Source organism: Leptonotus elevatus, chromosome 2 (genome assembly GCF_054856555.1).
Source record: "Leptonotus elevatus isolate MCC_2025b chromosome 2, RoL_Lele_1.0, whole genome shotgun sequence".
Classification (NCBI taxonomy): Eukaryota; Metazoa; Chordata; class Actinopteri; order Syngnathiformes; family Syngnathidae; genus Leptonotus; species Leptonotus elevatus.
The window spans coordinates 32,749,150-32,776,187 of NC_141240.1; the positions used below are offsets into that span (position 1 = coordinate 32,749,150).

A 27,038-nucleotide genomic window follows, 5' to 3' on the forward strand; every position below is an offset into this window, starting at 1 on the left:
TTTGGTGAACGCATTTGACGACATTTTGAGTTTGAAAGTGAGCTTTTCTTGTGACTTGTGAAATTTGCCGTCCGCCCTGACGTCGCTTTGCCTTCAAGAAGCAGACAAGACGTCATTTTGTGCCAACAGACGTCGGTATCATGAGCACTTCTCTCTCTTCCCGCGTCACAAACTGCCACAGCCGAGTTACGGCAAGGCTGCCTTGAGCCGCTTCTCCCGTCCAACAGCTCGCCGCCCTCTCGGCAAAACATGAGGACACCAAATGGCTTGTATTGTCTCCTCCTGGAGTTTTACGGCACCGCAGAAATGGCAGCGAATAAAGACTTGCATTGTGTCCCTCACACACAAATTCAGATCCGATCTTGTGTTGCTAAGTGCACGATGTGGTCTTGATTTTGTTTCTCTGTGTGACTTGAGAGCACGATCACATGATGGGGAGTACAAACGCGACACACAAGAACATGAAAAGGCAAAACAAACGCAACAAAAGTAGCCGCCACTGTGCGTACATGCAAATTATTCCGATTGCCTGCTTGAAAGTTGGACCGTCTCTTCTTATTTGCAGTCAACGCTGACTGCTGGAATCCAGCTTGAATGGTTTCGTGATGTCAGCCAATCTTCAGCCGTTCAATTGGGCAGGATCCTTCCCAAATAAATACACCAAATCGTCAAATCGATCAAATGAATAAGTCAATCTTGGACCTTTTAATTTGGGCCATTCATTTTCAAAGGCGTGGCGGGTGAGCTTGTGTTGCCGGAACCGCAGCAAAAAAAAAAGAAGCTGTTCGTGTTAATCACATCCGACTGTGGCATCTTTGGATGAATTTGAAGATGGAACAAAGCCTGAGTGTCTTTGACATGCGAGTCAAATGACTGCTACATCGGCAATTCCTCATGCATACCGAACGCAATATTTCCCCGGAAGGACATTTCATGGCAAGTTGTGGTTATCAGCCCTGTTTACTCTTTCTGTTCATGTCACTTGTGTGCATAGAGAACATTTTGCACAAAGAAATCAATCGAGGAAATAGTGATCGATGACCATCTGCTCTTCTCGCTAATCTTTTTGTCATTTCGACACATCTCGAAATTTTGGCCCATACGAGTTTATTGGTGGATATTCTGAAGTGAAACTTGTCAGCCAATGGGAGAAGAGCTTCCCCAAGCAGCAGGTTGGACAAATATGTTAAGAAAAATCAAGTTGTGCTGTTTTACTGACTTTTGAAGATTTTTTTGACCGGATTTCTCTGGCAATATCCCCAAAAAGGATGTTTTTTTTACCCACGCGAAAACTTTTTCTCGAAGGCGTCGTCCAAATTTCCAAATTTTTGCGGCTTTGTACTCTGATTGAAGTGGCCGATCCGACCTCACTCCGCATTCTGACAGCCTTTCATTTTGTGGAAATCGTGTCACGTTGCCAATCCCTGTGATTGTGGACACTTCCTTCTCACCTGGACAATCACTACAAAAGGGATTTGGATTTGAAGTGCACTTTCTATCTCAAGAACAGGTCCAAATTTCAGCGTTTTTGGTTTTGAGTGACCTTCCCCTCGACAGGCCCTTGACCCGTTTGCCGTCGGGTCACACAGTCTGCTCGTGACCTTCTGTCATCTCATTCTCTGGGCGAGAGACAGACAACTTGGCTGGTGTGGTACTGATGACGAATGTTGTCCAGTTGAGGACGAAAGTTGCTCCTAACTTATGACAATCATTTGTAATCCTGCCAGCGCCACAGACATCACATGATCGTGATAATTTTGCGCTGTGCTGCGTGAAGGCCGGCACCGAGGGACAAGCGCACATAATTTACGAGACGCCAGATGAAGCCGCCGGCTAGATGGGCCTGTGGGAAAGCACTCTGCAAATATCCAGACTTTTTTTTTTTTTTGCCTTGACATTTTGAAAATATTTATTAAATTCCCCTTAGATGGCGGCGCTCATTCTAGCGTGCTCCTGATGGTTGATCACTGTCTGCTTAGCATGTGACAAAAGTGGAGCCTGGAGCGTGACGAGTCTTGAAGCGCTTTTGAAGCCCGAGCAGCTCGTTGTGATCTCGCCTGTCGGCTCTTGTGTTACTCTTTCCCTTTCATCGCTCGACTTCTTATTCTCCTTTTTTACGCTTCTCGACCCGCTACAACCGGTCGTCTTCATTTTTTTGCGTGTGTTTGTGCGTTGCAGCTGCAGCCGGAGCAGCTGGACTGCGGCGCGGCCCACCTGCAGCACCCCCTGGCACTGCAGAAACCCCTGAGGGCGCTTCCTTTGCTCCAGTACAACGGCCTGAGCTCTGTGGCGGTGGACGACGTGCTCAACCACACCGTGCTCTTCCTGGGAACGTCCAACGGACGACTTCGAAAGGTAAGACGTCCGTCGCACAATTGTCGCGCGATTCGAAGAGGTCAGCGACCTTTTCCAAAGCGAACGGTTACCAGTTTGATGCACACTTCTGAAATGACAAATGATACCATTTGCCTTCTGTTAGCTTCTCACAATAATGATCAACAATGATGTGACAAGGATGGAAACAGACAAATATCAACATGTGGTCCGTTTTTAATTTTAATTTATTTATTATTATTATTATTATTATTTTTTTAAATATCTGCAAAGTTTTGCACTTTAAATTGACATGCCTAGGAACTGTCAATGTCTCGTGACTTGTGCGCTATATTTAGAGAAGGCCCTCGGGCTACTCACAGGGCTTTGTGGGCAAAAGGATGTACATGCCAGCAGTAGTAGTGATAATTATAATAGTAATAATAACAATAATAAAGATGATCCCAATCTCATCATGTGATTTTCTTCTGATCAGTATTGACTGAAAAAGATTGGATGTGTAAAATTCAAAATTTCTAAAGTCTCAAGAATAAAATATTTGATTTGCCTCCTTGATTTGAACCGCTGCTGCTTTAAAGGATCGTTTACCCGCGACTGCCACCTCTGGCCCAAAGCGTAACTGCAGCATCTGTGTCAGGCTCGTTCGTGGTGCGCATGCGAGTACGCGCACGATCTAAAAGCGACAGCCACAGTTGACGAACCAAGACATGACTTCAAATGAGGTAAGAAAAACTCGGCACACTCTACTATAAAGGGAAGATAAAAGCTGATAGGTGCAGTCAGAGTAAATCAGTCAGGGCTCTTCATACTCATCTGGGCATTGGTGGAGCATGCAGGATGTAGAAAAAGCTTTAATGTTACCTTTTTAAACGGCACCTTTAAAGTTTTTAGAAAAAGCTATCATGTTGGAATAGCTTTTCTTAAAAATAAAAATAAAAGATAACTGAGTCTATCTTTTTTTTTTTTTCTCAACGCATTGTCGAGTTATCAGATCGAACTTTCCATTGACAGATACTCAAAATCAAGTGACATGGACTTGGGAATCAGTTGATAATAATAATAATAATAATAATGATAATAATAATAATCTTAGCAAAGTGTATGCGCATTCAACAAGAAGGAATGTCTCATCTTAACCTCTCTCCACTCAGTCTAGTCAGTCATGAGGCATCATGTCTGAGTCACTCGGCGTTTTTTTGTGACGGCCTCGAACGTGTGGAGAAAAAAAAAACAACAGCAGCAAAAGTTACCAACCAATGAAGAGCGTTCCTTAATTTTGTGTCAAGCGCATTCCTCGCCACAGGCGGCTCCTCGGCTGTGGAGGAGAAAAGCGACATGAGCGCCCTTCAAGTGCTTCGTGACCTTTTTTGCATTCAAAAGCAACTCCCAAGTTTTGCGACATGAAAAGCATGCTTGAGCCAAGCGGGAATAAACGCTTTTTACGGACTACGATTACGATCCGTATGCTTGTAATCTCAGATGACATCGCGTGGGTCAGGGGCCATTCGAGGATCAAAGGTTTTTGGGTGCTGAGGAAAGATTCTTGCTTGATCTTGATCAATAATATTTGCTTGACGATTGGTTGCATAACATTCGCATAATTGTCCTTCTCAGTGGCGTCCATGTTGTGTTCATTTATAGGACACTGCAAATGGCCAATTACTGACTGAAAAAAAAAAAGGATTTCTTTACGTGATGATGTCACAATCACATCAGAGCTTTTAAGTGGCCCGCAGCAGGCGGGAGGGGTCAAAGGTTAATTAGGTTTGTTTGCTTAGGAGGCACAGTCTGCACGTCCTCACCATGCCACAGAATCATTGATTGCAAATTGTTTTAGGGACCCTCAGGGGTCCCCAGACGGCAGTTGGAGGGGGCCCGTTCTGTTGGATGTGCTTCCTGATTTGTTAGCATTGCGGGGCGAAGTCCGCACCGAACTCAGCCAAGCGCACCTGAAAGCGATGCCTCACAAAACAATGAGAGCTCGCAGCGCTCCAAGATTAAGACACAGAAAGGGTCGATAGCTGATCAGTGAGTGATGTGACATTGCGATTTCCCAGGAATGATGTAGAAATGAAATCAAGTGTTGCATATTGACGGTTTCCGACCTCGTTGATGATTATTGTTAGAAATCATCATCATCATCATCATCATCAGTCTTCTCACAGATGGATATCATTCGTGATGAATAATAATAATAAAATATCACTAAAGGTCACATAAGCAAATGGGCCATTTCACAAATCTTCGCGTCACTTTAAAAGGTCGCTGACCTCTGCTCTCATGACTAAACGAGCGAGTGAAGGGGCGTGTCTCTACACTTTTGTCACCGTAGTGTCGCTCTGTCGTCGTTGCGAGTGTGTGTGCGTGTGCCCCGAGGACAGCGAGTGGCGGGCTCTTGCCGAGCTTAATGGTGCTGTTAGCGGGCATAATGTGATTGTGGCTGCGACTTTGGCGGGCGGGCGGCCGGGGGGGGGGCGGGAGGGTAGGGTGGGGGGTAGAGGGCGGGGGGGCTACCGTCGTTGGCCAAGATTAAGTTAGGCCGGCTCTTGGCTGCGTTTGGACAGAGCTCGCGCGCAAGTCATTTGGGATTACAAGCTTCTTCTTCTTCCTTTTCTTTTTCTTTTTCTTTTTCTCCTTCTTTTATTTATGGTTTTAACCACAAGGGCCAGATCAAGAGAGAAAGCCGGGTTTTAAACTTTGTTTTGAGCCAGGCCAAGATGGGTGTGTGGTTGTCCCGTAAAAGGAAAGTTGACGATGGGGCAGAAGTCGATCCCACGGTTCTATGCAAAAAGTTGATAAAGTCCAGACTCTTTATTGATTTTAGTTTTTACAAGAGAGCAGGAGATTTGGATCGTTTTTGTGAGATGTGGACTGTTAACGGGGCACTGTGCGACGTGAATGAGGAGGCGCTATGTTTTAGTGATGTTCTGATGTAAAAGCATTTTATTTTTATTTTTATTTTTTATTTTTTTATCTATTTATTTAATTGCGCTTGCCGAGCTGCGTGTTATGAAAATAATGTAAATAAGTGCGGCAAATAAATGTCATTTTTCAAAATCAAAAATCTTCTTCTTGGCTGGTTAAAGTGGTGAAACCGCATAATTGCATAATAGGGGTGTAATGGTACGCCAAAAATCACCGTTGGTTAATACTCTTCTTCTTCCTCTTCTTCTTCAAAGTGCTGGTTCTGATGAACGACTAGGACAAATGGAGCACACCGCTATGGAAAGCCCTTTGAGCATTAACTTGGTTTTCTTGATATCCAGCTTGAAGTCCCCGTTTTAGTATGGGCTGTGCTCACAACTTCTATAGCCTACTGTATGGCAGAAAACAAAAACACGAAACTATTTGGAATACCAAGAAAAAAAGACATTGTACTGACTATTTCATGAACACAAACGAGCATTTTGTCATCTTATCGTATCTCCATTGTGGCTCCAATTGAATTGATTTGTCGCCATGTCAGCGCGGCTTCTTGTCCAGGTGTGTGGCCTGATGTTGACTCACTGCATCAGCCTGTTGCTATGGACTCACTGAATGTTTGCTGAACACATGGAACAGGTGACGAGACACAAACAGGTTGGCAAGGGTAAAAAAAAAAAAAAACATTTGGGAGATAAAACCTCTTATCCAAGCTTAAGCATCTTTTTGCCCGGGTTTTATATTAACCATTTTGTATGTTTGTGGCTGGGGGTGGGGGTGGGGGGGGGTGCAGGAGAGGAAGCGAGAGCGAGCAAAAGGAAGTGCGTCGTTGAGTTTGTTTGTCCATCAGGACGTCTGCAGTCTGTTGCAAGAGGCTCCAAATTGGAGCAAGACGAGTTTCCATCGTCTGCATGACAGGAAGTCGCACTCAGCACACTTTGTTTTCCTCAGCTGCATTGTATGCGTGTGTGTGTAAGTATAGAATATGTGACCCCTTTTGCGGAGGGCCCAGCATGGAGACAAATGAGCGACCTGGAAAAAGATGATGGACGCCACAAATATTGTGCGCAGACGCCGAGATGTTCCCAAGTCATCGATAGCAAGATCAATGAATTATGATTTCAATGTTCACACCTTGTTATTTTCAAGTAAACTCGAGGTTCTTTTTGAAAATGTTCTTTCCTCCATCATTTGTGGAAGATGTTTTCTCAAAGATTTGTCCAAAACGCTTTCTTGGCTTGTCTTTGAGTCATTTAGCAAAACCCAATGGCTAGCCTGCTAGCGAACTTTCCAGTATCTGCGCCAAAGATTAAGGCTTTGTTTGTTCGTGGCTGTTGTAACCTGTGTCATCATTGTGAAAAGGTCTGATGTTGTAATACTTAATTTCATATTTTGGGCCACCTGCGCACCCCACGCGTTCTGCCGTGCAATTGTGACGTAATTGTTAAAAGGCCCTCGTGAGGAGCGGCAGGTCTTTCATTCATTTCGTAACGCTGCCACTCTTCTGTTTCACAGGTGACCCTCACGCCAAACATGACGTCGGCCAGCCAGCGGACGCTGAAGCTGCCTGCCAGCGAATCCGTCCACCACGTCATGACCTTTGACCCCAATGACAGGACCTACCTTTATGTCATGACCTCCCACCACGTAAGAGAACGGCTGACGTTATTTGATTGTTGTCCTTCATCAGTCCTCTGTGTACCTTTTGTGTACCACACATTGCTCTCAGATGGCTGGTTAAAGTGGCGAAACCGCATATTTGCATAATAGGCGTGTAATGGTACGCCCAAAATGACCGTTAGTAAATACTGTATATACCTCGGTTCCTGGTTCTGTACAGTAAGGGAGCATTCGCACCTGCAGGGTACAAATTGCTCATCAGCTTGACTTTTTCTGTTCATTTTTCATTTATTCACGAAGGGCCATTTGAGTGCAAGAACTCTTTCCCAATCAATCACGAATCATGAAAAGTACGTAAACATGTAAATGCAAGGCGTCAACAGAAATGACAAAACAGCCATTTCAAATAGAAGTAGCCAATCTGCTGGAGCTGTGACAAGAAGATGATTCAATTTGGATGGTGCGATTTTTTTCCAAGCTCGGTCGTAACATTTGAGATTTCAAGAGCACGCGCATAGTAACCAAATAATATCATGAAAAGCACCTTTGTTAGGTTTGCAGGGAGATTGTGAAGAAAGGCCCCCGTGAAGAAACTCTACCCCCCATCCGCCATTGTGCTACACTTGACAGTGATGCCTCATAAAAACATCAGCAGTCATCAATCGAATGGCAAACATCATCGACTGGAGTGCTTTTCATATCGGGGGAAGCCGTGCACATCAAAGAAATGACAACATGTAGCTTGTACGACCTTCTCCCTTCAATAGTGAGGAAGACTTCAGATTTATTTCTGTAAAAGATTGCCAGTAAGCGTTTCAGTCTGTTGAAAAGTTCTGTTCCATGTGTTTGAAAAGAAAAATTGTCCTCATCAATGCACATGTTCACTCAAAACACAAAACACTTTCCAAAGGACTGACATTAACAAACATTTGATTCTTCTTATTTGCATCGAGTGAAAGTTGTGTTTTCGCGTCCAGTGTTGAATAAGACAGCTGAGTATCTGAATCAGGATGCAAACGCATCTTGTGCTTCCAGATCTTTTTGGACCATTTGAAGAAGTCATCTTTCAAAGCCTGACCGCTATTTTAACATTTCACAATGCAAATGCAACATTCTGTTGCAATTCAGTCCAGACAAGCGTTGGTTTATCTCAGATGAAGTCAAGGTGAAGTCCAGCAGGCCACAAGGAAAATATTACCAAATGATGTTGTTGACAGTTTTTATTTTACTCTCTTCCAAGAGTAAATATTACTCTAAAACAGAGTCCATTTGGTCCAACTCTAAATAGAGTCAAATCTACTGAATCGGTCGCTTGAATTTGCGGCTTTGTGCTTTATGCTCGAACAGATGCTGCGGGTCAAAGTGGCTCAATGTGACCAGTGGACCAGCTGCGGCGACTGTTTGGGAGCGGGTGACGCCCACTGCGGATGGTGCACTTTGGAGAATAGGTAAGAGCACACCCAAACCATGGACGCTCTCCTAGACTTGCTGGTCTTCTCATAATCAATCAAATGTTGTCAACCTTGATTGAGCTAAGGGATCTTTTACATTAAGAAAATGTCACGGCACAGAAAAGTAGTACAAAAACACTTAACTTTTTGACTGCCAAACATTATCCAAAAAAGAACCCCGACAATGCCAGCCGATTTTGAGTATTTGAACTCATCAGAATGTTGTGTGTTTTGACCATATATACATGCTGGGTACCAAATGGAAAATCGCGTTCCATTCTTTCATTAGAAAAAAATGTATGTTTATACCTTATTCCGTTCTTTAGTAATCATCATTTGAAAATACCGGTAGGTAATTTGAGTGACATTGAGCGAAAAATTGAAAAGATAAGGAGAAAACGGGCTTTTTGTGAAAAGATACATTTTCTGCACCACAGTAACTTTGACACTAATATTTTTTGTTTAGTGACGCTCTGTGAATTAGATTTAATGTGACAAAGGCTTTGATCATTCACGTCATCCTTTAAAACGTTCTATTTAATCAGATTTGTCATGTTTCATTGTAATTCCATACACCGGGAGCCCATTGAAAAGAGATACGATGCTGCCATCTGCTGGCCATAGTTAGTGGCTGTTTTGGGATTTTACAACCCCAATGACAAGGCAGTGCTGCACAAGACGTTGCACTGCTCATTGAGAAAAAAACAAAACGTAGTTGACGTCAATTGACGTTATTGGCGGCATTCATTAGGATTTTAGCATACGTCATTAAACGTTTTTGGCTGTCAAAGAGTTAATGACGATCTCATCTCAGTTTCGCCAAGAATCCTTCTGTTAAACACTTAGCAATTCTTCTGCTGAATGGCAACAAGTTCAGTGCGCCTTCTGCCATCTTGTCAAAGAGCTTAGATGGAAGAAAGAAGAAACTTGAGGTTTGCCGGCCATCGGGAGAGTCTCTTGTGTGTTTGTGCGTGAGTGAGCACGAGAGAAAGCGAGTTGCTTGCGTGATTAAAGCCAATCAGATGAGCTAGTGACTTTTGTGCGCTGCCACGAGCATTTCAGGGCCGGAGGAGCGGAAGCGCCGAGGAGCTCAGTGTGCGTGCTCGTACGCGCGGTCAGCCCGACTGTCATCTCCTCTCCTTGTTTAGCGATCTGTCGGCCCTTCCTCGCTTCACTGCCTTCCTTTCACCCTTCGTGATTCTCTCTTTGTCTCTCTTTCTCGCTGTGGCTCTCTGGCGCGTTCCTATTTTCCAGTAGCTTCAGTCATCCTCGTCTGTCGCCTCCCCTGCCCTCGTCATGCCCCCCCCCCTCCCCTCTCCACAAAGGCGCGTTGATTGTGCTGATGGCGGTGGGAGGGAGAGCGCACACTGGCTCTTTTGACAAGGAAATGTCAAAGTGTGTGAGCCTGCGCGTGTGTGCGTGTCAGCGCGAGTGCGCGGCTGTCTGTGCGCTGATGTCATCAGTGTTCGTTTGATGTGCTCTTTGCGCACTCTGTGAGGCCGCCGGCCTCCGAGCGGGAGAGGTCGGTCCAGAGGGGGCTGGCCGGGCCCGGAGGAGCACCGAGAGGCGGTCGGCCCCAAATCCCGAGAAGCCGCCGCTGTCTCGGCGGGTGTCGGCTTGATTTTCTGCACGGCTCCGGCGGCTCGCGGCGTTGTTGTCTGCAAAGGGAGAACTCGGCCCTTCGTCACATATTTCGTGTTGGAGCACTTTGCAGAAAGCACTTCACTATCTTTATTGGAATCAAATTGTGCGTCATGTGCAGTCTTTGCTATGAACAAATGGTGGTCTTTATCTGAGTGTGTGCGTGCGCGTGCATGTATGAGCGGATACAGTATGTTTCCCTGCTGTTTCACAGTCTCGGTGGCTTCCCACCTTATCTGAGGCGCGCACGCATAAGCAGGAGGCGACGAGTTTTCGCTGGTTTTATTTGAGCTGCATATGTTAAGTGTGTTTATTTGAAGAAGCTGCTTGGAATGCACGCTTGAGGATTTTTTTTTTGCTTAGCATGCGTGTCTTTTTGGACCTACCAGAAGCGGAACGGGTCCGTGAATGGATTCCGCATGTTTAAGTCACCTCGCAGCTTGGCCAGTCTGCAACCCAAATCGCATGTTTGTTGATGTTCTGCATGTTGCTTTCCCAAATCACATATTTGTTTTTGTCTTTCGAGATGAAAGCTGACATTTGCGGAATGTTTTTTTAAGATCAAATTTGCGCTTTGCTTGACTCGTCAGTGGAAAATTGGAAAAGATGTTTGCCATTGGCCCTCACTTGGAGGATGACTTGGTTTGTCTTTCTCAATAATCAAAAGAAAATGCATCTGCCAATGTGCATCCAGTTCCTTAATTGTTCCGCCCCTGACAGCAAAGTCGAAAGTGTAAGAGAACTTGAAAACAGGGCAGAGGATGTAAACGAGGTCACGTCAACCGGACTGTGATGATGACAGTCGGGCACGAGGTGCGTTGGAGTGTGACTGTTGCTTTTGCGAAAAAAAAAAAAAAAAAACAGCACTCAGAATTGTTGAGTTGATTCATGCGGAGGGGATTTTTGTGTGGTTTTCACATCCACTTAGAGCTATTTTTAGAACAGCGGCTGACCTCACGGCCGTTCTCAGCCCCTCGCTTCCAATGGGACGACGATCCTTACACAAATGCTAACAGTCACACACACACACACTTGGCAACAATTGTGAAGCGGGGAGGCAGTGGGTGGGGGGAAGGGGGGGGGACACCACTCATTATGTGGCATGTTGGGATGCAGCTAAATGGGGTCTCGTCCATGTGAGGTCACTTCGTCCTGCACCGTGCAGATGAAGTCAGCCAGCAGCAGCAGCAGCAGCCGGCGAAGTTCATTAGTCAGCTACAAGTCAAAGTGCCTGCCGGCCCTTCGCACTTGATGAGCGCCTCGTCGTCTTCTCAGTCCAACACGTTCATTAATGCCCGCGCACACACACTGCTAACACGTTTGGAGAAGCAGTGAGGGAGCTTTAAGGAGGCCGACGTTCCCCGGATTGTGTACTGGCAGTCTGTGGCGGCAGTGCCCCTGGGATGGGTTACCATGGCGATGCGTGTGACCCGCAGTCAAGGTTGTTGCGGCAAAGTGACAGGTGAACTATGAGGAACGCAGGCGCGCGCGTGATGCGTTTAAAACAGTCGGAATTTGGCCAATTGGCCACTCTATCTCAATTCACAACTGCTTAAAGGCGCCCATGATGATGATGATGATGATGATGATGATGATGAACATCGGACAACTTACTCAACAGTGTGCTGTGCAGCCCAGTGAGAATGTGTGCCTTGGGCCATAGAATTCTAAGAGGGGGGGGGGGGGGGGGGGGTTGGCGTATTTGATCATGTGAGCAGTGTTGACAGAATTACCCTTAAAAAGGAAGTTAGTTACTTTACTGATAACGTATATTTTTAAAAGTAACTTGGCTACTTTACTGATTGCTTAATTTTAAAAGTAACTAAGTTAGATTATAAATTACTTTATTAGTGACGTTCAACAGACGCAGACAACACTGCTTAACTCAAAAATGACAGCTGATTTACCAAAAGTAATGTTTCATGATCAAGATTTTTTTTTTTTTTAAAATACAATAAATCAAGACATCCTTTTTGACATAATTATTTAAATATGGTTTTTATATTAATAAAATGAATTGTCTACTTGTTTTTATTTTAAAAATCTAGTCGTACTACACTTCACTTAAATGCATTTATGCACAAATCTTTATTTGCTGTTAAGTTCATTCTTTCTTTTTTTTAGCTATACATTTTGAATTCCAAATGGTTTGAGAAATGCCGCTGTACAAATGAAGTTCCAAAGTTTCATAAATCACATGATGATGGCACAGCACTCTGTTTTCATGTCTTTTTGGTTTCTTTCAACCGAAAATGCGTTGGTGGGAAACAAAACAAATATTCAAGGAAAATATTATTGCTCAGTATTTATTGTTTTGATTTTCATTCTTGTTTACACATCTTTGTATGATTGTAGTTTTTATGTATGAATCCCCTTTTTAGTGTATATAATCATTTTGGTGTGTTTGTGTGGGTGTTTTTATCCTCTGTGAGTGTTTGTTCATATTAACGTTCAATAAAGTGTTCAAAAACTCAACATCTGGACGGTATGTCCAGCTTGAATGATCCCATCATGATGAGATCATTTCCTTTCATGACTTGAATGTTTCATAATGTACAATTGTTTGTTGTGCGTGTGTGTGTGTTTGTTGGTCAGTAAAAGGGTTGGTTTTGCCTCCTTTCTTTTATTATTTGTTAACCAAGTGTTTTATTCTATGTGCAAACTGGCAAAAAATGTTGATATGGCTATTTTGATCCAGGACACTTGTCATCAATTTGCCAACTTTGTTTTGTTACAAAGTCGCACATTTGATCCTTGAATATTAACTTTACTCCGACTACTATATGTGATCGTAACACCACGTTAGATTACAAGTCATATGAATATGAATGTCTGGCTCTCGCCGTTTGCCAGGTGTAGCATCCAGAAGGAGTGTGCCCAGGGACTGCTGGCACGCGCGTGGATCACCATAGGCGACGGCCCTCACCAGTGTCCTTCCATGACCTTGACGCCGCCGGAGATCAGCATCGCCGCAGACATCAAGGTAGGCACACGTCGGCTGATAGTTGGCGACTGCATGTCATGTGCGAGTATTATCAAATTGGGAAGATTATCATGGGAACAAAAGCTATTTAAAACTCCGCAAGCTGACACCTCATGCTGTGTATTAATAATCACAAAAAGTTCAGGTCACCTCATATCAGACAGCGCTCGCTTTATTTGCTTTCTTTCTTTTATTGTGTGCATAATCAAGTGTAACGTTAGCATTTCTTGACAAGTGAGCATTCTAATATTTTCTAATCCAACACAATGACATTGCTCAGCAATTGGGCAATTAGCGGCTGAGACGTGGCATTTATAAAGGTGTGAAAATATTCCAAATCCTTCCAACAGTGTTCAATGTCAGACGGTCGGCTGTCAGCGCAGGCCGAGCGCTCAGTCGTGCGCTATTGTTGGAACATGACTTTAATATTTGAACTTTATTGCACCGCAGGATCCCATTTGCCACGATTGTACGCTTTCTGACAGCAGGCCCTTCTAAACAAATCTATCGTGGGTGAAAATGATTCAACTTTGACCCCCGTGACGCGAATGGCCCACTTGTGAATAGTCAGATGAATGACGGCGAAGTTCCATTCAGTTGCTGTGGTCTCGACTTTGACACACTTGTGAACAGCAACGCCTGCGCTTTGCTTTACATAAGTCACACGAGGCCGACGCGCACACGCAACACAGACCATTTGGTCATGCTAACACTTGTGCAACAAAACAATCGAGGCTTCTGAAACCTCCAACTTCAAACTACAATGTGGCAGACGAAATAAGAAATATTGAAATCTTAAATCCTTCTGTTTCATTCAAGACACCTGATTCACAATACCAAGGGCAGCCGTGGCCACGTGGCTAAGAGTGGGCGGCCGGCTAGTTCGTAGCGGTTAGCATAGCATCTAGCTTGTTGCATTCGGATCACAGTAGATAAAACCCTTTAATCGCCGCAAATAGTTTTAAATCGGGTGGGGGTCGCTGTCGCGGACATTGAGTTTGATGATCTGTGCGTCATTCTCAGCAATTAGTCTTGTATTTGTCTTTATTCATTTTATTAAAAACTTCGAAGTTAGCACATGATGCTATATCTTTGCGGCTCTCTTCTTCGGCGGTCTTTGAAGTACGTGAGTATATGGGCGCGACCTAGTGTGCCACCAAGTGTTCAGACGGAAACGCTACAGTTTGTGTGGAAACCGGTTAAATGGGAGCTACTTACTTACGTATTGAATTTTAATTATTTGCACTTGCTTTGAAAAAATACTTGTGCAACCACATATTTTGAATGTGACTTTTATGGCTACTAAATCAAAATAAAAAATAAAAAGTTGGGGACTTTGGGCGTGAAGGCCCTCGAGTCACACGCGAGAAAGCCAGAAAGCACCAGCTTGCTATGACTTGAAGTTGGTCTCAAATTGTTCTTATAATGGTCTAAAAAGTCTAAAATAGGTCTAAAATGTAACTTGGTGATTTCTGCAAGAACCCTGCGCGTGTGTTCGCTGTGATGGCTTAAACAAAGAGGTCACAGGTTGTGTATGTACATGGAAAAAAAAGATGGTGATTCTTCTTCATCTATTTAAGTTTTGCACATACAAAAACAGGTGCAAACTCGATTGCTCACGCAAACAGATGTGGACTACTAAAAGACCGCGTCTGCCAAATGCGCTAAACACATTTCATTTCAGTGTGTGCGTTTTAGGAAGCATAGACGCAAATAGATTTATTTAGATTAAGCGTTCAGAACGTGAGTTCTCAAATCCGACACAAATTGCAATGTTAAGTCAATGGTTTTGATTTATTTACTTTTTTTTTTTATACGTCTTCATCACAAAAGAATGTCAACGGGCCGCAGTCTACAAAGATTGTCCACAATGACCAAAGTTCAAATGCAGTAGTTTTGTAGGCCTAATTGCTTTTTTAAAATATGGCTTATCAAGTCCTTAAAAGTGTATGCGATATTATTGTAAGCCAACATAATGCACGGTTTGAATATTAACACTGTGCTTAACTCATTCACTGCCATTGACGGCTTTAGGTGTCAAAAATTCATTTGAACTATTTCTATTAGTTTAACATTTTTTTCCACTTTTGCTAACAAGAGTATGAAAACCTAGATTTTTTTTATTGTACATTCAGAACAGATATCAAATTTGTGATTAATCGTTAATTAACTAGTGAAGTCTTGTGATTAATTACAATTTTTAAAAAATTATCGCCTGACGCCCCTAATTAAAAATAAATAAATAAAAATAAGGGCCGTCAGACGATTAAAATTGTTATTCTTAATTAATCTCATGACTTCAATAGTTAACTCACGATTAATCACAAATTTTATATCTGTTCTAATACAATATAAAAAACACACTAGGTTTTCATACTGTTGTTAACAAAAGTGGGGGGGAAAATTAAACTAATAGAAATAGTTTAAATTAATTTTTTACTTTTATAGCCGTCAATGGCAGTGAATGACTTAAAAACATTTCAGGACATATAAATTAGTTATTAATTATAATAATTATAATTATAATATTAGTTAAAGTTATAAATGTACAATAAAAAAAATTATAGGTTTTCATAAAAAAATTAAATGAAAAAAAAAGTGAAACTAAGAGAAATAGTTTACATGAATTTTTTACGTCTATAGTCGTCAATGGCAGTGAATGAGTTAATTTGGGATTGAAATGTTTGACTTAAATACATTTTTTAAATTTGTTAAATATAAATGCTAGAAGGTTAAATTCAAAAGAACTGTATTTAACAAATGAACTTGATCACTTAAAAAAAAAAAAGTATTCCAGTGATTCTTTCACGTATCACTAGAGGGAGCCTGCGTACCACAAGCGGTACTCGTACCACACTTTGAGAATCTAAATGTCTGACTTGAATGTCTGAAGCCTCCAAAAGCGAAGGAAAAATGCGTAATTGCTAATTTTGCATCTGTAAATAGCACGTCTAAAAGTCAGGTTTAAACACGAGACGGTGGGGAGGACTTTTCTGTGTAAACATTTTCGAGCTTGTGAACGATCGAAGGTCCGACTCTTGCCGTGTCACATGGAGGTACCAAATATGAGCGTTCAACTTTGCAGTTCCTTGCGTCTGGGTCATTTGAGCGCTCTGCGACAGCTGCCTGCTGTCGGCCTCCCCCAGAACACTTTTGTGGTTGCTCCGTCCAAAGTTTGGATCAGCATGAGTCCAAGTCACACAAACCCGAGAGCAGTTAAAACAAACAAAATGTGGCTTTTATTCCATTTCTAGCTTCCCTTAAAATGTCGCAACATCTAAATTTTTCGTATAACTCAGTAATCTGTTTGTTTATTTTCCACTCACACTTCCAATTCCTTCACTTGCATATTTTCCCACGTAGCGATTTTGCAATGAATTGATGCGCATAATGACTCGACACAAGATGCAAGTCTGGAGTGAAAATAAATGGGAACGAGGGTGCGGGGAAAGCTCATTTAGTTTGAGGTTTTCTCGGCTGAATCCATCATGATACGCTTCAGCCAAATGCCGTCGAGAAAAGTGGAAATGGCGACACAAGCAAGCAGGCAGCAGCCGTGATGGCGACAACGCGTGTGCTGTTTTCACGGGAATTACCTGCCGCATAATCACAATGTGGCAATTAGCGGGCCGAGCATTTGCGCTGGAGGGATCCGTTCCAGTCCATAATTAGACGAGGCTGAGAGATGACGCGTCATTAATTGCTTCATTAGCCGCAGATTAGTCGGTGATGTGGGTCAGTCGGGCCGGGTGCTGTCCGCCACACGCTGGCCCCACCGGAGCCGCAGGAAGTCCAACTCAAGGTTGTCTCCCCAAACAGGAAGCGGCAGGCAGGAAGTCAGGCCCTTCGCCAGGAAATGATCAATGCCACAGAACAATAGAGGCGCTCTAAACTAAAAGACACGTTAGCACATGTTTGCCAGCGCTTCTATTCGGGTTTCTCTAGATTTCGTCCCACACTTCCTCTCAGTCACCTGATTTTTTTCCCACAATGAAATCACTTTGCTGTTTATCATGACATGTCCGTCATACCCCACAAATTCACGTTGCCATCTGTTTCATCATTGTTAACATATTTCTGATGAAGCCCCGCACCGACGTTCAGTCGGGTCCGCTCATGCCAAGCCGCGTCTTTGTGCATTTACGCCACAGGACGTGGGCATCCTCATCAACGGCATGGTTCCCGACCTGGTGGGCTTTCGGGTGGAGTGCCAATACGGGCCGGCTCTGTGGACAGCCGCCACCTTGCACCTGGGCCACGGCCCCGCTCAGATCCAGACGTGCCCCCTCCTCTCTCGGGAAAGCTACCGGCCCATCCTCCCGGGCACAGGTGAGACGCGTGTCCGTCCGTCTGTCCGTCCGTCTGCGTGCTTGCAGCCATTGCTGTCCTCGATCCGCTGGCACGCACGTGAGGTTGTGGATTTGCATAACGCGGCACAACAAAGCTTTTAAGCCGTCAATAACCTCCAGAATTGTTGGAAAACAATGAGGTGTATACTTTCTACTTTTGTATAATTTTTGTACCACTGGGACAGGGGTCTGCAACCTGTGGCCCTGGAGCTGCATGTGGCTCTTTACTCCCATTCCTGTGGCTAATATATATATATATATATATACATATATTAGGGGTGTGAATTGCCTAGTACCTTGCGATTCGATCTGTATCACGATTCATAGGTCACGATTCGATTCGATACCGATTCATCTTGATACGAATTGATAAGTCAATTATTGCGATTTTTTAAAAACTAAAATTTGGAAAATACTCATCAGTAAACTTGTACATGTACACTGTAAGATTTGTATGAAAATGTACTTCAGGCTTATAACTGTGAGCCACTGTATTTACATATAACAGGTTGGAATCCGTTTCATGTTTGAACAGCATTGAAATAAAATATTAAGGCTTAATGTTCCATTAATAGAACATTCGTCCATGCTTAAAGTGTGAAACCTAACCCTAAGTAAGACATTTTGTTGAATATTTCCATCAAAAATTGATGTTGAAAAATCGATTCAGCCGCATATTGAATCGATTCGATAATTGTGCGCTGTAATATCGCGATATGTTGCCGAATCGATTTTTTCTAACACCCCTAATACATATATATATATATATATATATATATTTACTGTGTATTTATGTATATATACTGTGTATATATTACCTATTTTTAGATAAATTATTATTTAAATCATTAATGAGTAAATAAAACATGAATAATTATATATTTAAAAAATGTCAGAGTTCTCAGAAAAATAGAGATTTTTTTTTTTAACCAAAACATTTTCTAAAAGGAAGAGGAGAAGCAGAAACATTTGCATCATATGTCCATCAAATTGCCAAAAATGTCAGAGAATGTAATAAAAAAAAAAAGCAGAAAATAAAATGTTCAAAAAGTAACCATAAAAAATGTCCAAAAACAAAAGAATAAATCACGAAAATTACCATTAAATGTCCACAAAATTGCAAAATATGTCAGAAAGTTTATGGCAACAAAAGCTGGAGAAAATGTAAGTAAAATGTCCAAAAAAGGAAGAAGAGAGGCAGATTGTTACCATAATATGTCCATAAAATTGCCAAAAATGTCAGAAATTTGACTGAAAGGCAGAAAAGTCTAGAATTATTATTATTATTTTTTTTAAAGAAAATGAATCTCTACGTATTGGATGCTGCTCTGATATTTTTGCGTTATGGTGCAACTCTAATTAGCTCTTATCATCTAACATCTTATCACAATGTTCAAATGATTTGCAGCTCCACACAGATTTTGGTTATTTATTTGGCCTAAAATGGCTCTTTTGACAGGCAAGGTTGTTGACCCCTGCAAGATTCACTGGGGGAAACTCATGTGGGATTTCTTCCTTTGTTGACCAACTTAAACCTGAAATAAATGGCTAGAGACAATTTATTTTAATACAGCGAGAGAATAGAGCAAATAAACATGCAATCTCTCAGCCCTCTTTGAATTTCCCTGTGATTGCAATGTATGATTATTATCGATATTTATTAAAAAAAAAAATTTAAGATATTGTTTAGGACATGTGGAAGGTTGCTGGAGAATATTTAGTTTGTTTGCCTTCCTTTTGGCAGATCATCTGCCGGTGTCGGTGGCAATCAAAGTCAACGGCACAACTGTGGTGTCCGGAAGCTTCATCATCTACGATTGTGGGCGGACTGGAGCAATAAACCCCAAAACTTCGTGAGTCACGCCTCTGTTGTCATCCCACACTACTACACCATATCCACAGTTTACAGCACGCGTACATACGTACTTTGTGCGTAGCTAGCGTTGTTTGTCAAAGGGAAATATGGATGGCACGTCCAAATATGGACGAGTTCCTGTAGCCACCTTTTTGTCAGCTGCCAGTTTTTTTGCTCCTTCAACTTCACAAGTCAGATTCAAATTGTGTGTCTACTTAATAGAGATAGACCGATATGGTTTTCACAGGGCCGATACCGATTATTAGTAGTCAAGGACGCCGACAACCGATATTTGGAGCCGATATTCATTTTCACTAAAAGGGGAAATAGAGGCATCAAAATTTGAAAAACAAACAAACTCCAGCTCTTATTTTTGGGGGGAATTTTAAAGCACATGTTTATTGAATTCTTTTTAGGGTTCGTAAAATATTGGAGTTTTCAAAAAAGTCTTAGTCAATAGACAGCTTTGTTTTAAAAATCTAACAAAAAGTTTCAGGGTCTCCCAGGGTCAGTAGCATGTTTTAAATAAAAACTTAAACAATTGTTTTTTACAGTAAATAAAGTATTCCAAATTTCCAAAATATCTGAAGTATTCAATTTTCTTAGTTTTAATTTCAAACAAAAACAGAAGGTGCAGAGAATCCCCAGGGTCAGCAGCATCTCTGAAATTTTAAATAATTAGTTCCCTGAAGTTAACACTTTTTAAAAAAAATGGATGTATTATCGGCCATATGATTCTTCAAAATGGCCGATGCCGATATTCGCCAAAATGCTGAATATCGGCACGATAATCTGCCCGGCCGATAATCGGTCTATCCCTACTGCTTAACTACGCATCCTTTGAATGAAACGGCGAGTTGACGTGACAAAAAACGGCCAGTTGAGCTCCTCCGTCCACTTTTTGGCAATCATGTCTCAAAAGAAGACATTTAAAGAGTGCCCAGTCCATGATAGTCCGTCTCTACATAGTTGAGCTGCAAGCAAGCGATTTTTAAATGGCGGCATGGCGCCAAGACGCGTTCATTGGCCAGCTTTAGCTTGTAGCCCGGTCCAAATATTGTGACCATTACGAGGCTGCATGGGGAGAGTCGATGCACGTGTGTGACAATTGCAGATTATGCGGCTGCACTGGACGCCGCAGCGAATACACGGGATGTACAAGCAGCTTAGTCTCGCAAAACAGCCCCCCCCCCACTCCCCGCTTTGAAAGCTTCCCATGCTATTTATCCCACAATGAAGTTCTCGCCTCGCATGTTGCACTTAACTTTACATTTCAAGAAGATCCATCCGGAAAGGCTATTTGTTTTTGCAAACTAGAAGCTCCTAAATGGCTCTGGAATAGCAATAACGTTAGATTAGCATCATTTCCTAATGGAGTTGCAGCCGCAAATGAACGGGATGCCGCCTGCCCGGCTGGCCGTCCGCTTGTCGGAGGTGAGCTCCTCTCTTGTGAGCTGCCTTTGCCTTAAAGGCCTCTCCAATTTGCACCCCCCCCACCCCCACCCCACCATCCCCACTTTTCCTATTTGGGCCCTGGCAGCTAAATCGTGTTGTCACGTTCCCTTGCGGGGCTTCTGTTCTCTTCAGCTGGCTCAAGGTTTCCCGGCGCAGGATCAAACGTACGATTAATATGCTGTAACGCTAAGCCAAAGGAAATTGGATATGTACGTCTGGCCGCTCAGGCTGATGTTTGTTTTTGTCACAAAGAGGCTTTTCTCCTATCTGGAGGCCATCCAGCTGGCTTCCGCCTGCATGTGGGACCATGTCGAGGATCCGCGTTTATCTGATGGGCGCGTTTGAGGCTCGCTGGGCTGTCGCCGTTGACTGCGGCTGTCAGATGGCGAGCACTTTTATTTTTGCTCGATGGAGATGGCGTGAAGGTGCGAAGGCGGCGGTCGCAGGTGGATGCGCGCGAGCCTTTGCCCAATTTGCGCGTGTGTGAAATGCGACGGCGGTTTGCAGCGAAGGTGATAATGAGCCGAGTGGCGCTCTCGCAGGATGAGCGGCGACTTGCAAAGCGCCGAGCTGCTCGCTTCGATCGCATTTTAATCACTTCAAGCTGTTTTTTTTTTTTTTTAAATAATCCCTAAAGAAATTCTTGTGACCCACTTCTCGCCAATTTGCGCTCACTTTTGTGTAGACGTCACTTTCGTTAATGTCCTTGATTTGGATTCCAGATCTCCAAATAATGTTCATGCAAATCGGGAAGCGTGATTTCAACAATCATCTGCTGATCATTGAGACGTTCCTCATCTACTTCTTGCATCGTGTATCACATTTCAATTCCACTGTCACACCCGGCCGGGCGCAAAGAAAACCGCCACAAAGACACTGAGACTGTCAAGAAATGGTAACTAGCCAATGGCGTGCCTTTATATTGTGCTTTAGTTGGCCATACGGGCTTCAAAGTCACCCCTCGCACACGCATTCAAAAACGAAAGCAACGTGTCCGCCATCTCGCTCTTATCTAGACAACTTTTAGTTTCAAAGAAAGCATGTGGTGCGTTTTCTACCCATCGGTGGTTCATTTGTGCATCACGGGTTGCGATGCTTTTGTTAAGGTCACTCGCGTATCGCGAGTATAAACAGTGGACAGATGTTGTCGTAAAAAGACATTAGCGGGAAATGTTTCAACCTCAAGGCCTGTGCTTCAGTCATGAAAAAGCAGGTGTGTGAATGTGTATGCATGTTGTGCGTGCGTGCGTGCGTGCGTGCGTGCGTTTTCTCTCACAGTCCTCTCCCGTCTCTTCAAAGCGGACTTAATGGTAACCAGAGCACAACATTCCACCAACCAACCAACCCGACAAGGACAATCACCCAACGTGCCCTCCCACTCTCTTTATATCTCTCAGTCGCTCCCGCACGCACGCACACACACACACACACACGCACACACGCACTCTCGCTTCCCTTAAGCAAACACGTTGCCTGTTTTGCTTGCGTCTCGGGTTTTGGCACCTCTTTATTGTTTCCCACTTTCTGGTGCGGTGGGGTCTGCGCTCTCCTCGCCTCGGCTGCTCTTTGTCCCCGTGAAAGCGATCTTTTCTGCCAAACATACTTGCCTCTGACAGAGACGTGATTGAGGATGTGTGTTTAACCGCTGTGTCCACGGAGAGGTCCGAAGAGTGCAGGTCGGCTTGTGTTTTTAGTGTGTGGCTCATTTTGACCGGAGGTTGGGGGGGGGGGGTTGCAATAATGTAAGGGGTTTAACTTTTAGTGTTGGGCCAAAAGTGAGCTCTAAGGAAATCTTTATGTTGATGATGATGTGTACTGTACTGTACACATTCTAGACGAATATATCCGGTACTAACCTTTCAACTTGTGGTCAATTATGTGCGTCCCACTTTGTGTTTGATGTGGAAGAACCTTGTTGGTCACGTTTGGGATCAGCGCTGAGTTGGTGACCTCACAAATGTTCTTCTGGATGAAAACACTCGGACATCCTGTCCAAAAGTCTTCCCAAAAGACCGAAAGCCTCGTCTAGCTGCAATTGGGCAGCCGGAACCAGCTCCATATTTTCACTGCCTGGAGTTGCGGTCATCACATGGTCATGACTTTTGTCTATTTAGTGTATGGATGGGCAACCGGCAGCCCGCGACCACACTGAGTGGCCCCTTGATTCATTAAAAAAATAAAAAATAAAAAAATGTTTTACATACAGAAATTCTTAAAAGAACGCTGATAAACCATCAATATACGTTTTGCCCGACAAACTGAGTGAAATTTAGGGGTGGTGGGGTTGTGGATGAATCTTATCTAATCGTAAAAGATATCGGGGGGGAAAATCCGCTAATATACAAATTCGCGAGTATTGTCAACTGTAATTTTATGTTGTAATATCGCCATTCACCACTAGATGGTAGACATGACTTAGTTGCACATACAATCAGTCTTAAGGCCTAGATACACCAATCCAACGTCGGCCAAATGTGACCGAAGGTCTAGACGGACCCAGACGTCGGCACGTCGCGTGGAAAAATGACGTAAATACACACCGCGCCGACCCCGACTATTACGTACCTTCAGCGCATGCGCGAGAAGTAATTCCCCTCCATACCATCAGTGGCGGTAGTCATTATTCCTAAACGCAACCGTAACCCTCTTTCTCTCACGATGTCCTCCCACGTCAATGAAACCCTCCGGCATTTTGCACAGTATCGTTTATCAAATTAAATCCTACCTGCTATGTCCAGTCGCGTCCCCCAGGTCATGCCATAGTTTGGCTTTCACACCTTTGTCGGCATACCCTTTCACGGTAATATCATACAAAGCTGGTCTCTCTTGAACCAAAGAGACAAAGTCATCTTCCCGATCTTCTGTCCAGAAAGATATTGTATGTTCAAATGCAGCAGGGTGAAAAAAAAAAAAAGGTCCAGGCTTTCCATCAGTACTGTTTATCCGCGTTTGTCACTTCCTCTTCTTGCTCCGTGCACTGATTCACTAGCCAACAGCCAATCACAGTGATCAAATGCCCCGACGCCCGACGACGATTCAACATGTGGATTTTGCTGAAAACACCCACCACCCAAACCCGCGACGTATATTCCAACTCCATCCGACTTTACGACAGTAATTTATGCACTGATCAGACGGCGCGTGGCGTCGGCCCTACGCTGTCAGACTCCCGACGTCGGATTGGTGTGTGGGCCTTTATACTAGGATTTGGATATGCAGGACAAAAGTGCACGTCAATAATATTAGAATTTTGAGTGAGATTATTTTTGTGAAGAAGAATGCAGAAAATGAGTTGTTGCACTTCATGCTGGTTTGCTGTTCAGCAGTTTTGCGCCGTCCATATATGATCATTCTTATGTACTGGTGAAAAAAATTCAAAAGAAAAAAATGACAATATATGGTTATTTTTAGTTTGCCTTCTTTGTTGTTGGCTTGCGATCTTTTCTACACGCGTTGAAAAATGTATTATGAAATATATTAAAAGCACGTATTTGGTACATATGCATCTATTTTGTGAAAACAGCATTTTTGTCATCCATCTGGTTAGGAAGTGTGCGGTCCTAAGTGGCCCCGAGTAGCATCGGTGAAAAATGATATGCCTGTCCAGCTTTTAAGTTGCCCATTCATGATCGAGTGCGCACGTGTGTTGTTTTGTGTGTACGTGTTGTACCGCGTGTGTTCTTGTTGGACACAAAGGGGACAACAGACAAGTTGCAGCTGATGAGAGCCTAAGAGGGCCGTCTGCCTCTAATCAATCACACACATGCGCACGCACACACAAAAAACGGACATTTTTCGATTACATGTTGTCAGTCCGCCCCATAACACACGTGCGCGCTCACTTCAGTCCTTCCAATTTGAAAGCTTGTGAGAGTGTCGCTATTACCGGAGGCGCTATCGTTCCCGCTGTGGGACATCTGTCTCTTCCCGGAGGCAAAACTCACACACTCTGTTCCCGGAAACACACACACGCACACGCACACCGCAACGGGGAGTGAGACACACACTTGTCAGAAACCCAATCAAACACCAGGCAGCGGCTTTCTTACATTTGAGGTGATGATAGGAAAGCTTCGCACAAACGCTAACAGTCTCACATATTTTCAGTGTCTTCTCCACTCCAATAGAAGGCGTGTCTAATCATCACCATGTGTGTCAGCCACTGGAAAAAACAAATGTCTTGTTCCCAAATGGATGCCTCCCACTTCGCCCCCCCCCAGGTGGAAAGACTGAGATCTTGGGCCCTGTCCATATATAAATATAATGAGGCTGCCTTTGTCCTGATTTTGCCCCTTCCTGACTAAGGACGACAAACGCCCGACTACCTTATGTCTTCTAAATGCTTCTATACACCAATTCGACGCCAGGAGTCGGAAAGTGTCCGGGACGTCAGTATGCGGCGTCTGATTAACGTATAAAGCACCCCTTGTAATATCGGAGGCGTTGACGGGGTGTCTGGGGGACGTTTTTTTCGGCAGATTCCACATTTTAAATCAACGTCAGGCCATCGTGACATTTGATCGCTCTGATTGATTGTTAGCTAGCAAATCATAGTACGGGGAGAGAGCAGTAAGAAACAAATGCGGATAAACAGTAAGCGATGGGAAGCCTTTACAATTTTGCCACCCTTCACATTTGGACGTCATTTGAATGCCCGTCTGGACAGAAGATGGAGAAGATGAATGAATGAATGAGAGACCGGCATGGTACTACATTACCGTGAAAGCGTATGTCACGAGAGTGATGAAAGCCAAACTATGCCAAGACATGGAGACACATCTTGAGTGAAACAGATAGTGGTATGCCTTGTTTACATTTTTATATCCCACCCCAGTAAAGAGCTTTCCGGTTGCAATTTTCCAACAATGAGGAATCGTGACGATCGCCGATGACGGTATTGAGGGGTAGGCCTCCGTCACATTGGCCGACGTCTATAAGATGATTTTTCTGCCTCAAGTGCGTTAAGAGTGAATTTGTCCCAATAATCGAGTCCAAAGTTGGCTGGGCCAGCGGTCTTAAATTTTAAACGTGTTGAATATTTTCAAGCAAAATTTTCATTTTGTGAGGTAAACTAACTGCTCTCAATTAGTTTGACTGTGAAGTGCCCTAACAGGCAGACAAGAATGCAGCTGTCAATTAAATACGTCATACCCGATGTCGGTTGTTTTTTTTTTTTTTGTACATTATAAAAGTAGGTTCCCCTGACAGGAGGAAGTCTTTTCCAAAGCAAGCCCCGCTTCCGGCCCTTTTTGTAAATGTTCAGGTAACATTAGCGCATATCTGGGAGTTTTTGTTCCTCTACGTTTTCGAGAGATCTCGTGTGATGACACAAGATTTCTGCCTTGGAGGACTTAGTTTCGAGATAAATGGTGGGACATAAATTGACTGTGTGTTATGCTCTGTGCTGAGATTATTAGAGCAGACCGCACACACAATAAGACTGTCTGAAGTCTTTTTAAGATTTGAAAAATCCTTCTGTGTGTACCAAGTGACATTTGACATCTGACCTCTCCTCTGCTACATCGGCTTTGTTTTGTGTGGGACAAAATTCAAAATGAAAGAACTGATAGTTGCCTCAGCATGAGCAGGACCTCAGGAAGAAAAGCGTTAACGGAATTTCTTGTGAGGGATGGCCCACAGAGTCTACACAATACACACGCTTGCAGATCATTTCCACTGCAAAAGCTTGCGTTTAGATGCATGATCGCGATGTGAACCTCAATAAAATAAAAAAAGTGGTACGCACTCCCATATAAAATCATTATTTTTACTTGTTTGTTAATGTTTTCCATATAGAAGTGCTTTGTTGTGTTCACATTGACCTTCTGCCCGAGGGTTTTGTAACTGTGGAATGAAAGCGGTGACTAATCTTCACTTCCCCTTTTGTCCCATTTTTTTCTGGAATTTTGCTCGTTGCGCATACACGCTTGACCTTGACCCTTGACCCTGCGCTTTGTGTCCATCAGCTGCGTCAGCTGCTTGAGCACCAAGTGGAAGTGCTACTGGGACCAAGTGAAGCACCAGTGTGTCTCCACTAAAGATGAGACAACGCACAACCTTTTAGAGGTAAGATACACCTTCCGCCTTGAGGATCTTGGAATATCAAGCCAGCCAACTAGTAGTTGAGTATTATTGTTTTAACAGTGAAGATGATTGTTATATTTTCGTATAATGTCACCAAGAGGAAGAATTAAGTTGCGAGACAAGAGGGCCATGTACTGATCCCTGCGGGACTCCACAGGTGACATTACAATACCCAGAGGTCACATTGCCATGTATTACTCGTTGTGTCATCTCCGATAGAAAAAATATAAACCTAGAAAGTGCTGAGCCTGTAATAACACACTTTTCGAGGCATTCCAGTAGTATTGTATGATGTCAAAGGGAGCGCTGAGGTCGAGTGATTATTGATGAGGTGTCAGAATCCA

General features: G+C 43.4%; 1 protein-coding gene across 1 annotated transcript in view; it reads left to right on the forward strand.

Annotated features, from left to right (window-relative positions):
* The window catches only part of plxnd1 (plexin D1), an 83,890-nt gene that overhangs the window by 2,304 nt on the left and 54,548 nt on the right, over positions 1–27,038 (forward strand). The window contains exons 2-8 of the mRNA XM_086067118.1: positions 2,179–2,355; positions 6,772–6,903; positions 8,224–8,324; positions 12,822–12,951; positions 17,103–17,280; positions 19,045–19,153; positions 26,577–26,676. Coding sequence (XP_085923244.1) covers positions 2,179–2,355; positions 6,772–6,903; positions 8,224–8,324; positions 12,822–12,951; positions 17,103–17,280; positions 19,045–19,153; positions 26,577–26,676 — 927 coding nt within the window. The remainder of the gene's footprint in view (positions 1–2,178; positions 2,356–6,771; positions 6,904–8,223; positions 8,325–12,821; positions 12,952–17,102; positions 17,281–19,044; positions 19,154–26,576; positions 26,677–27,038) is intronic.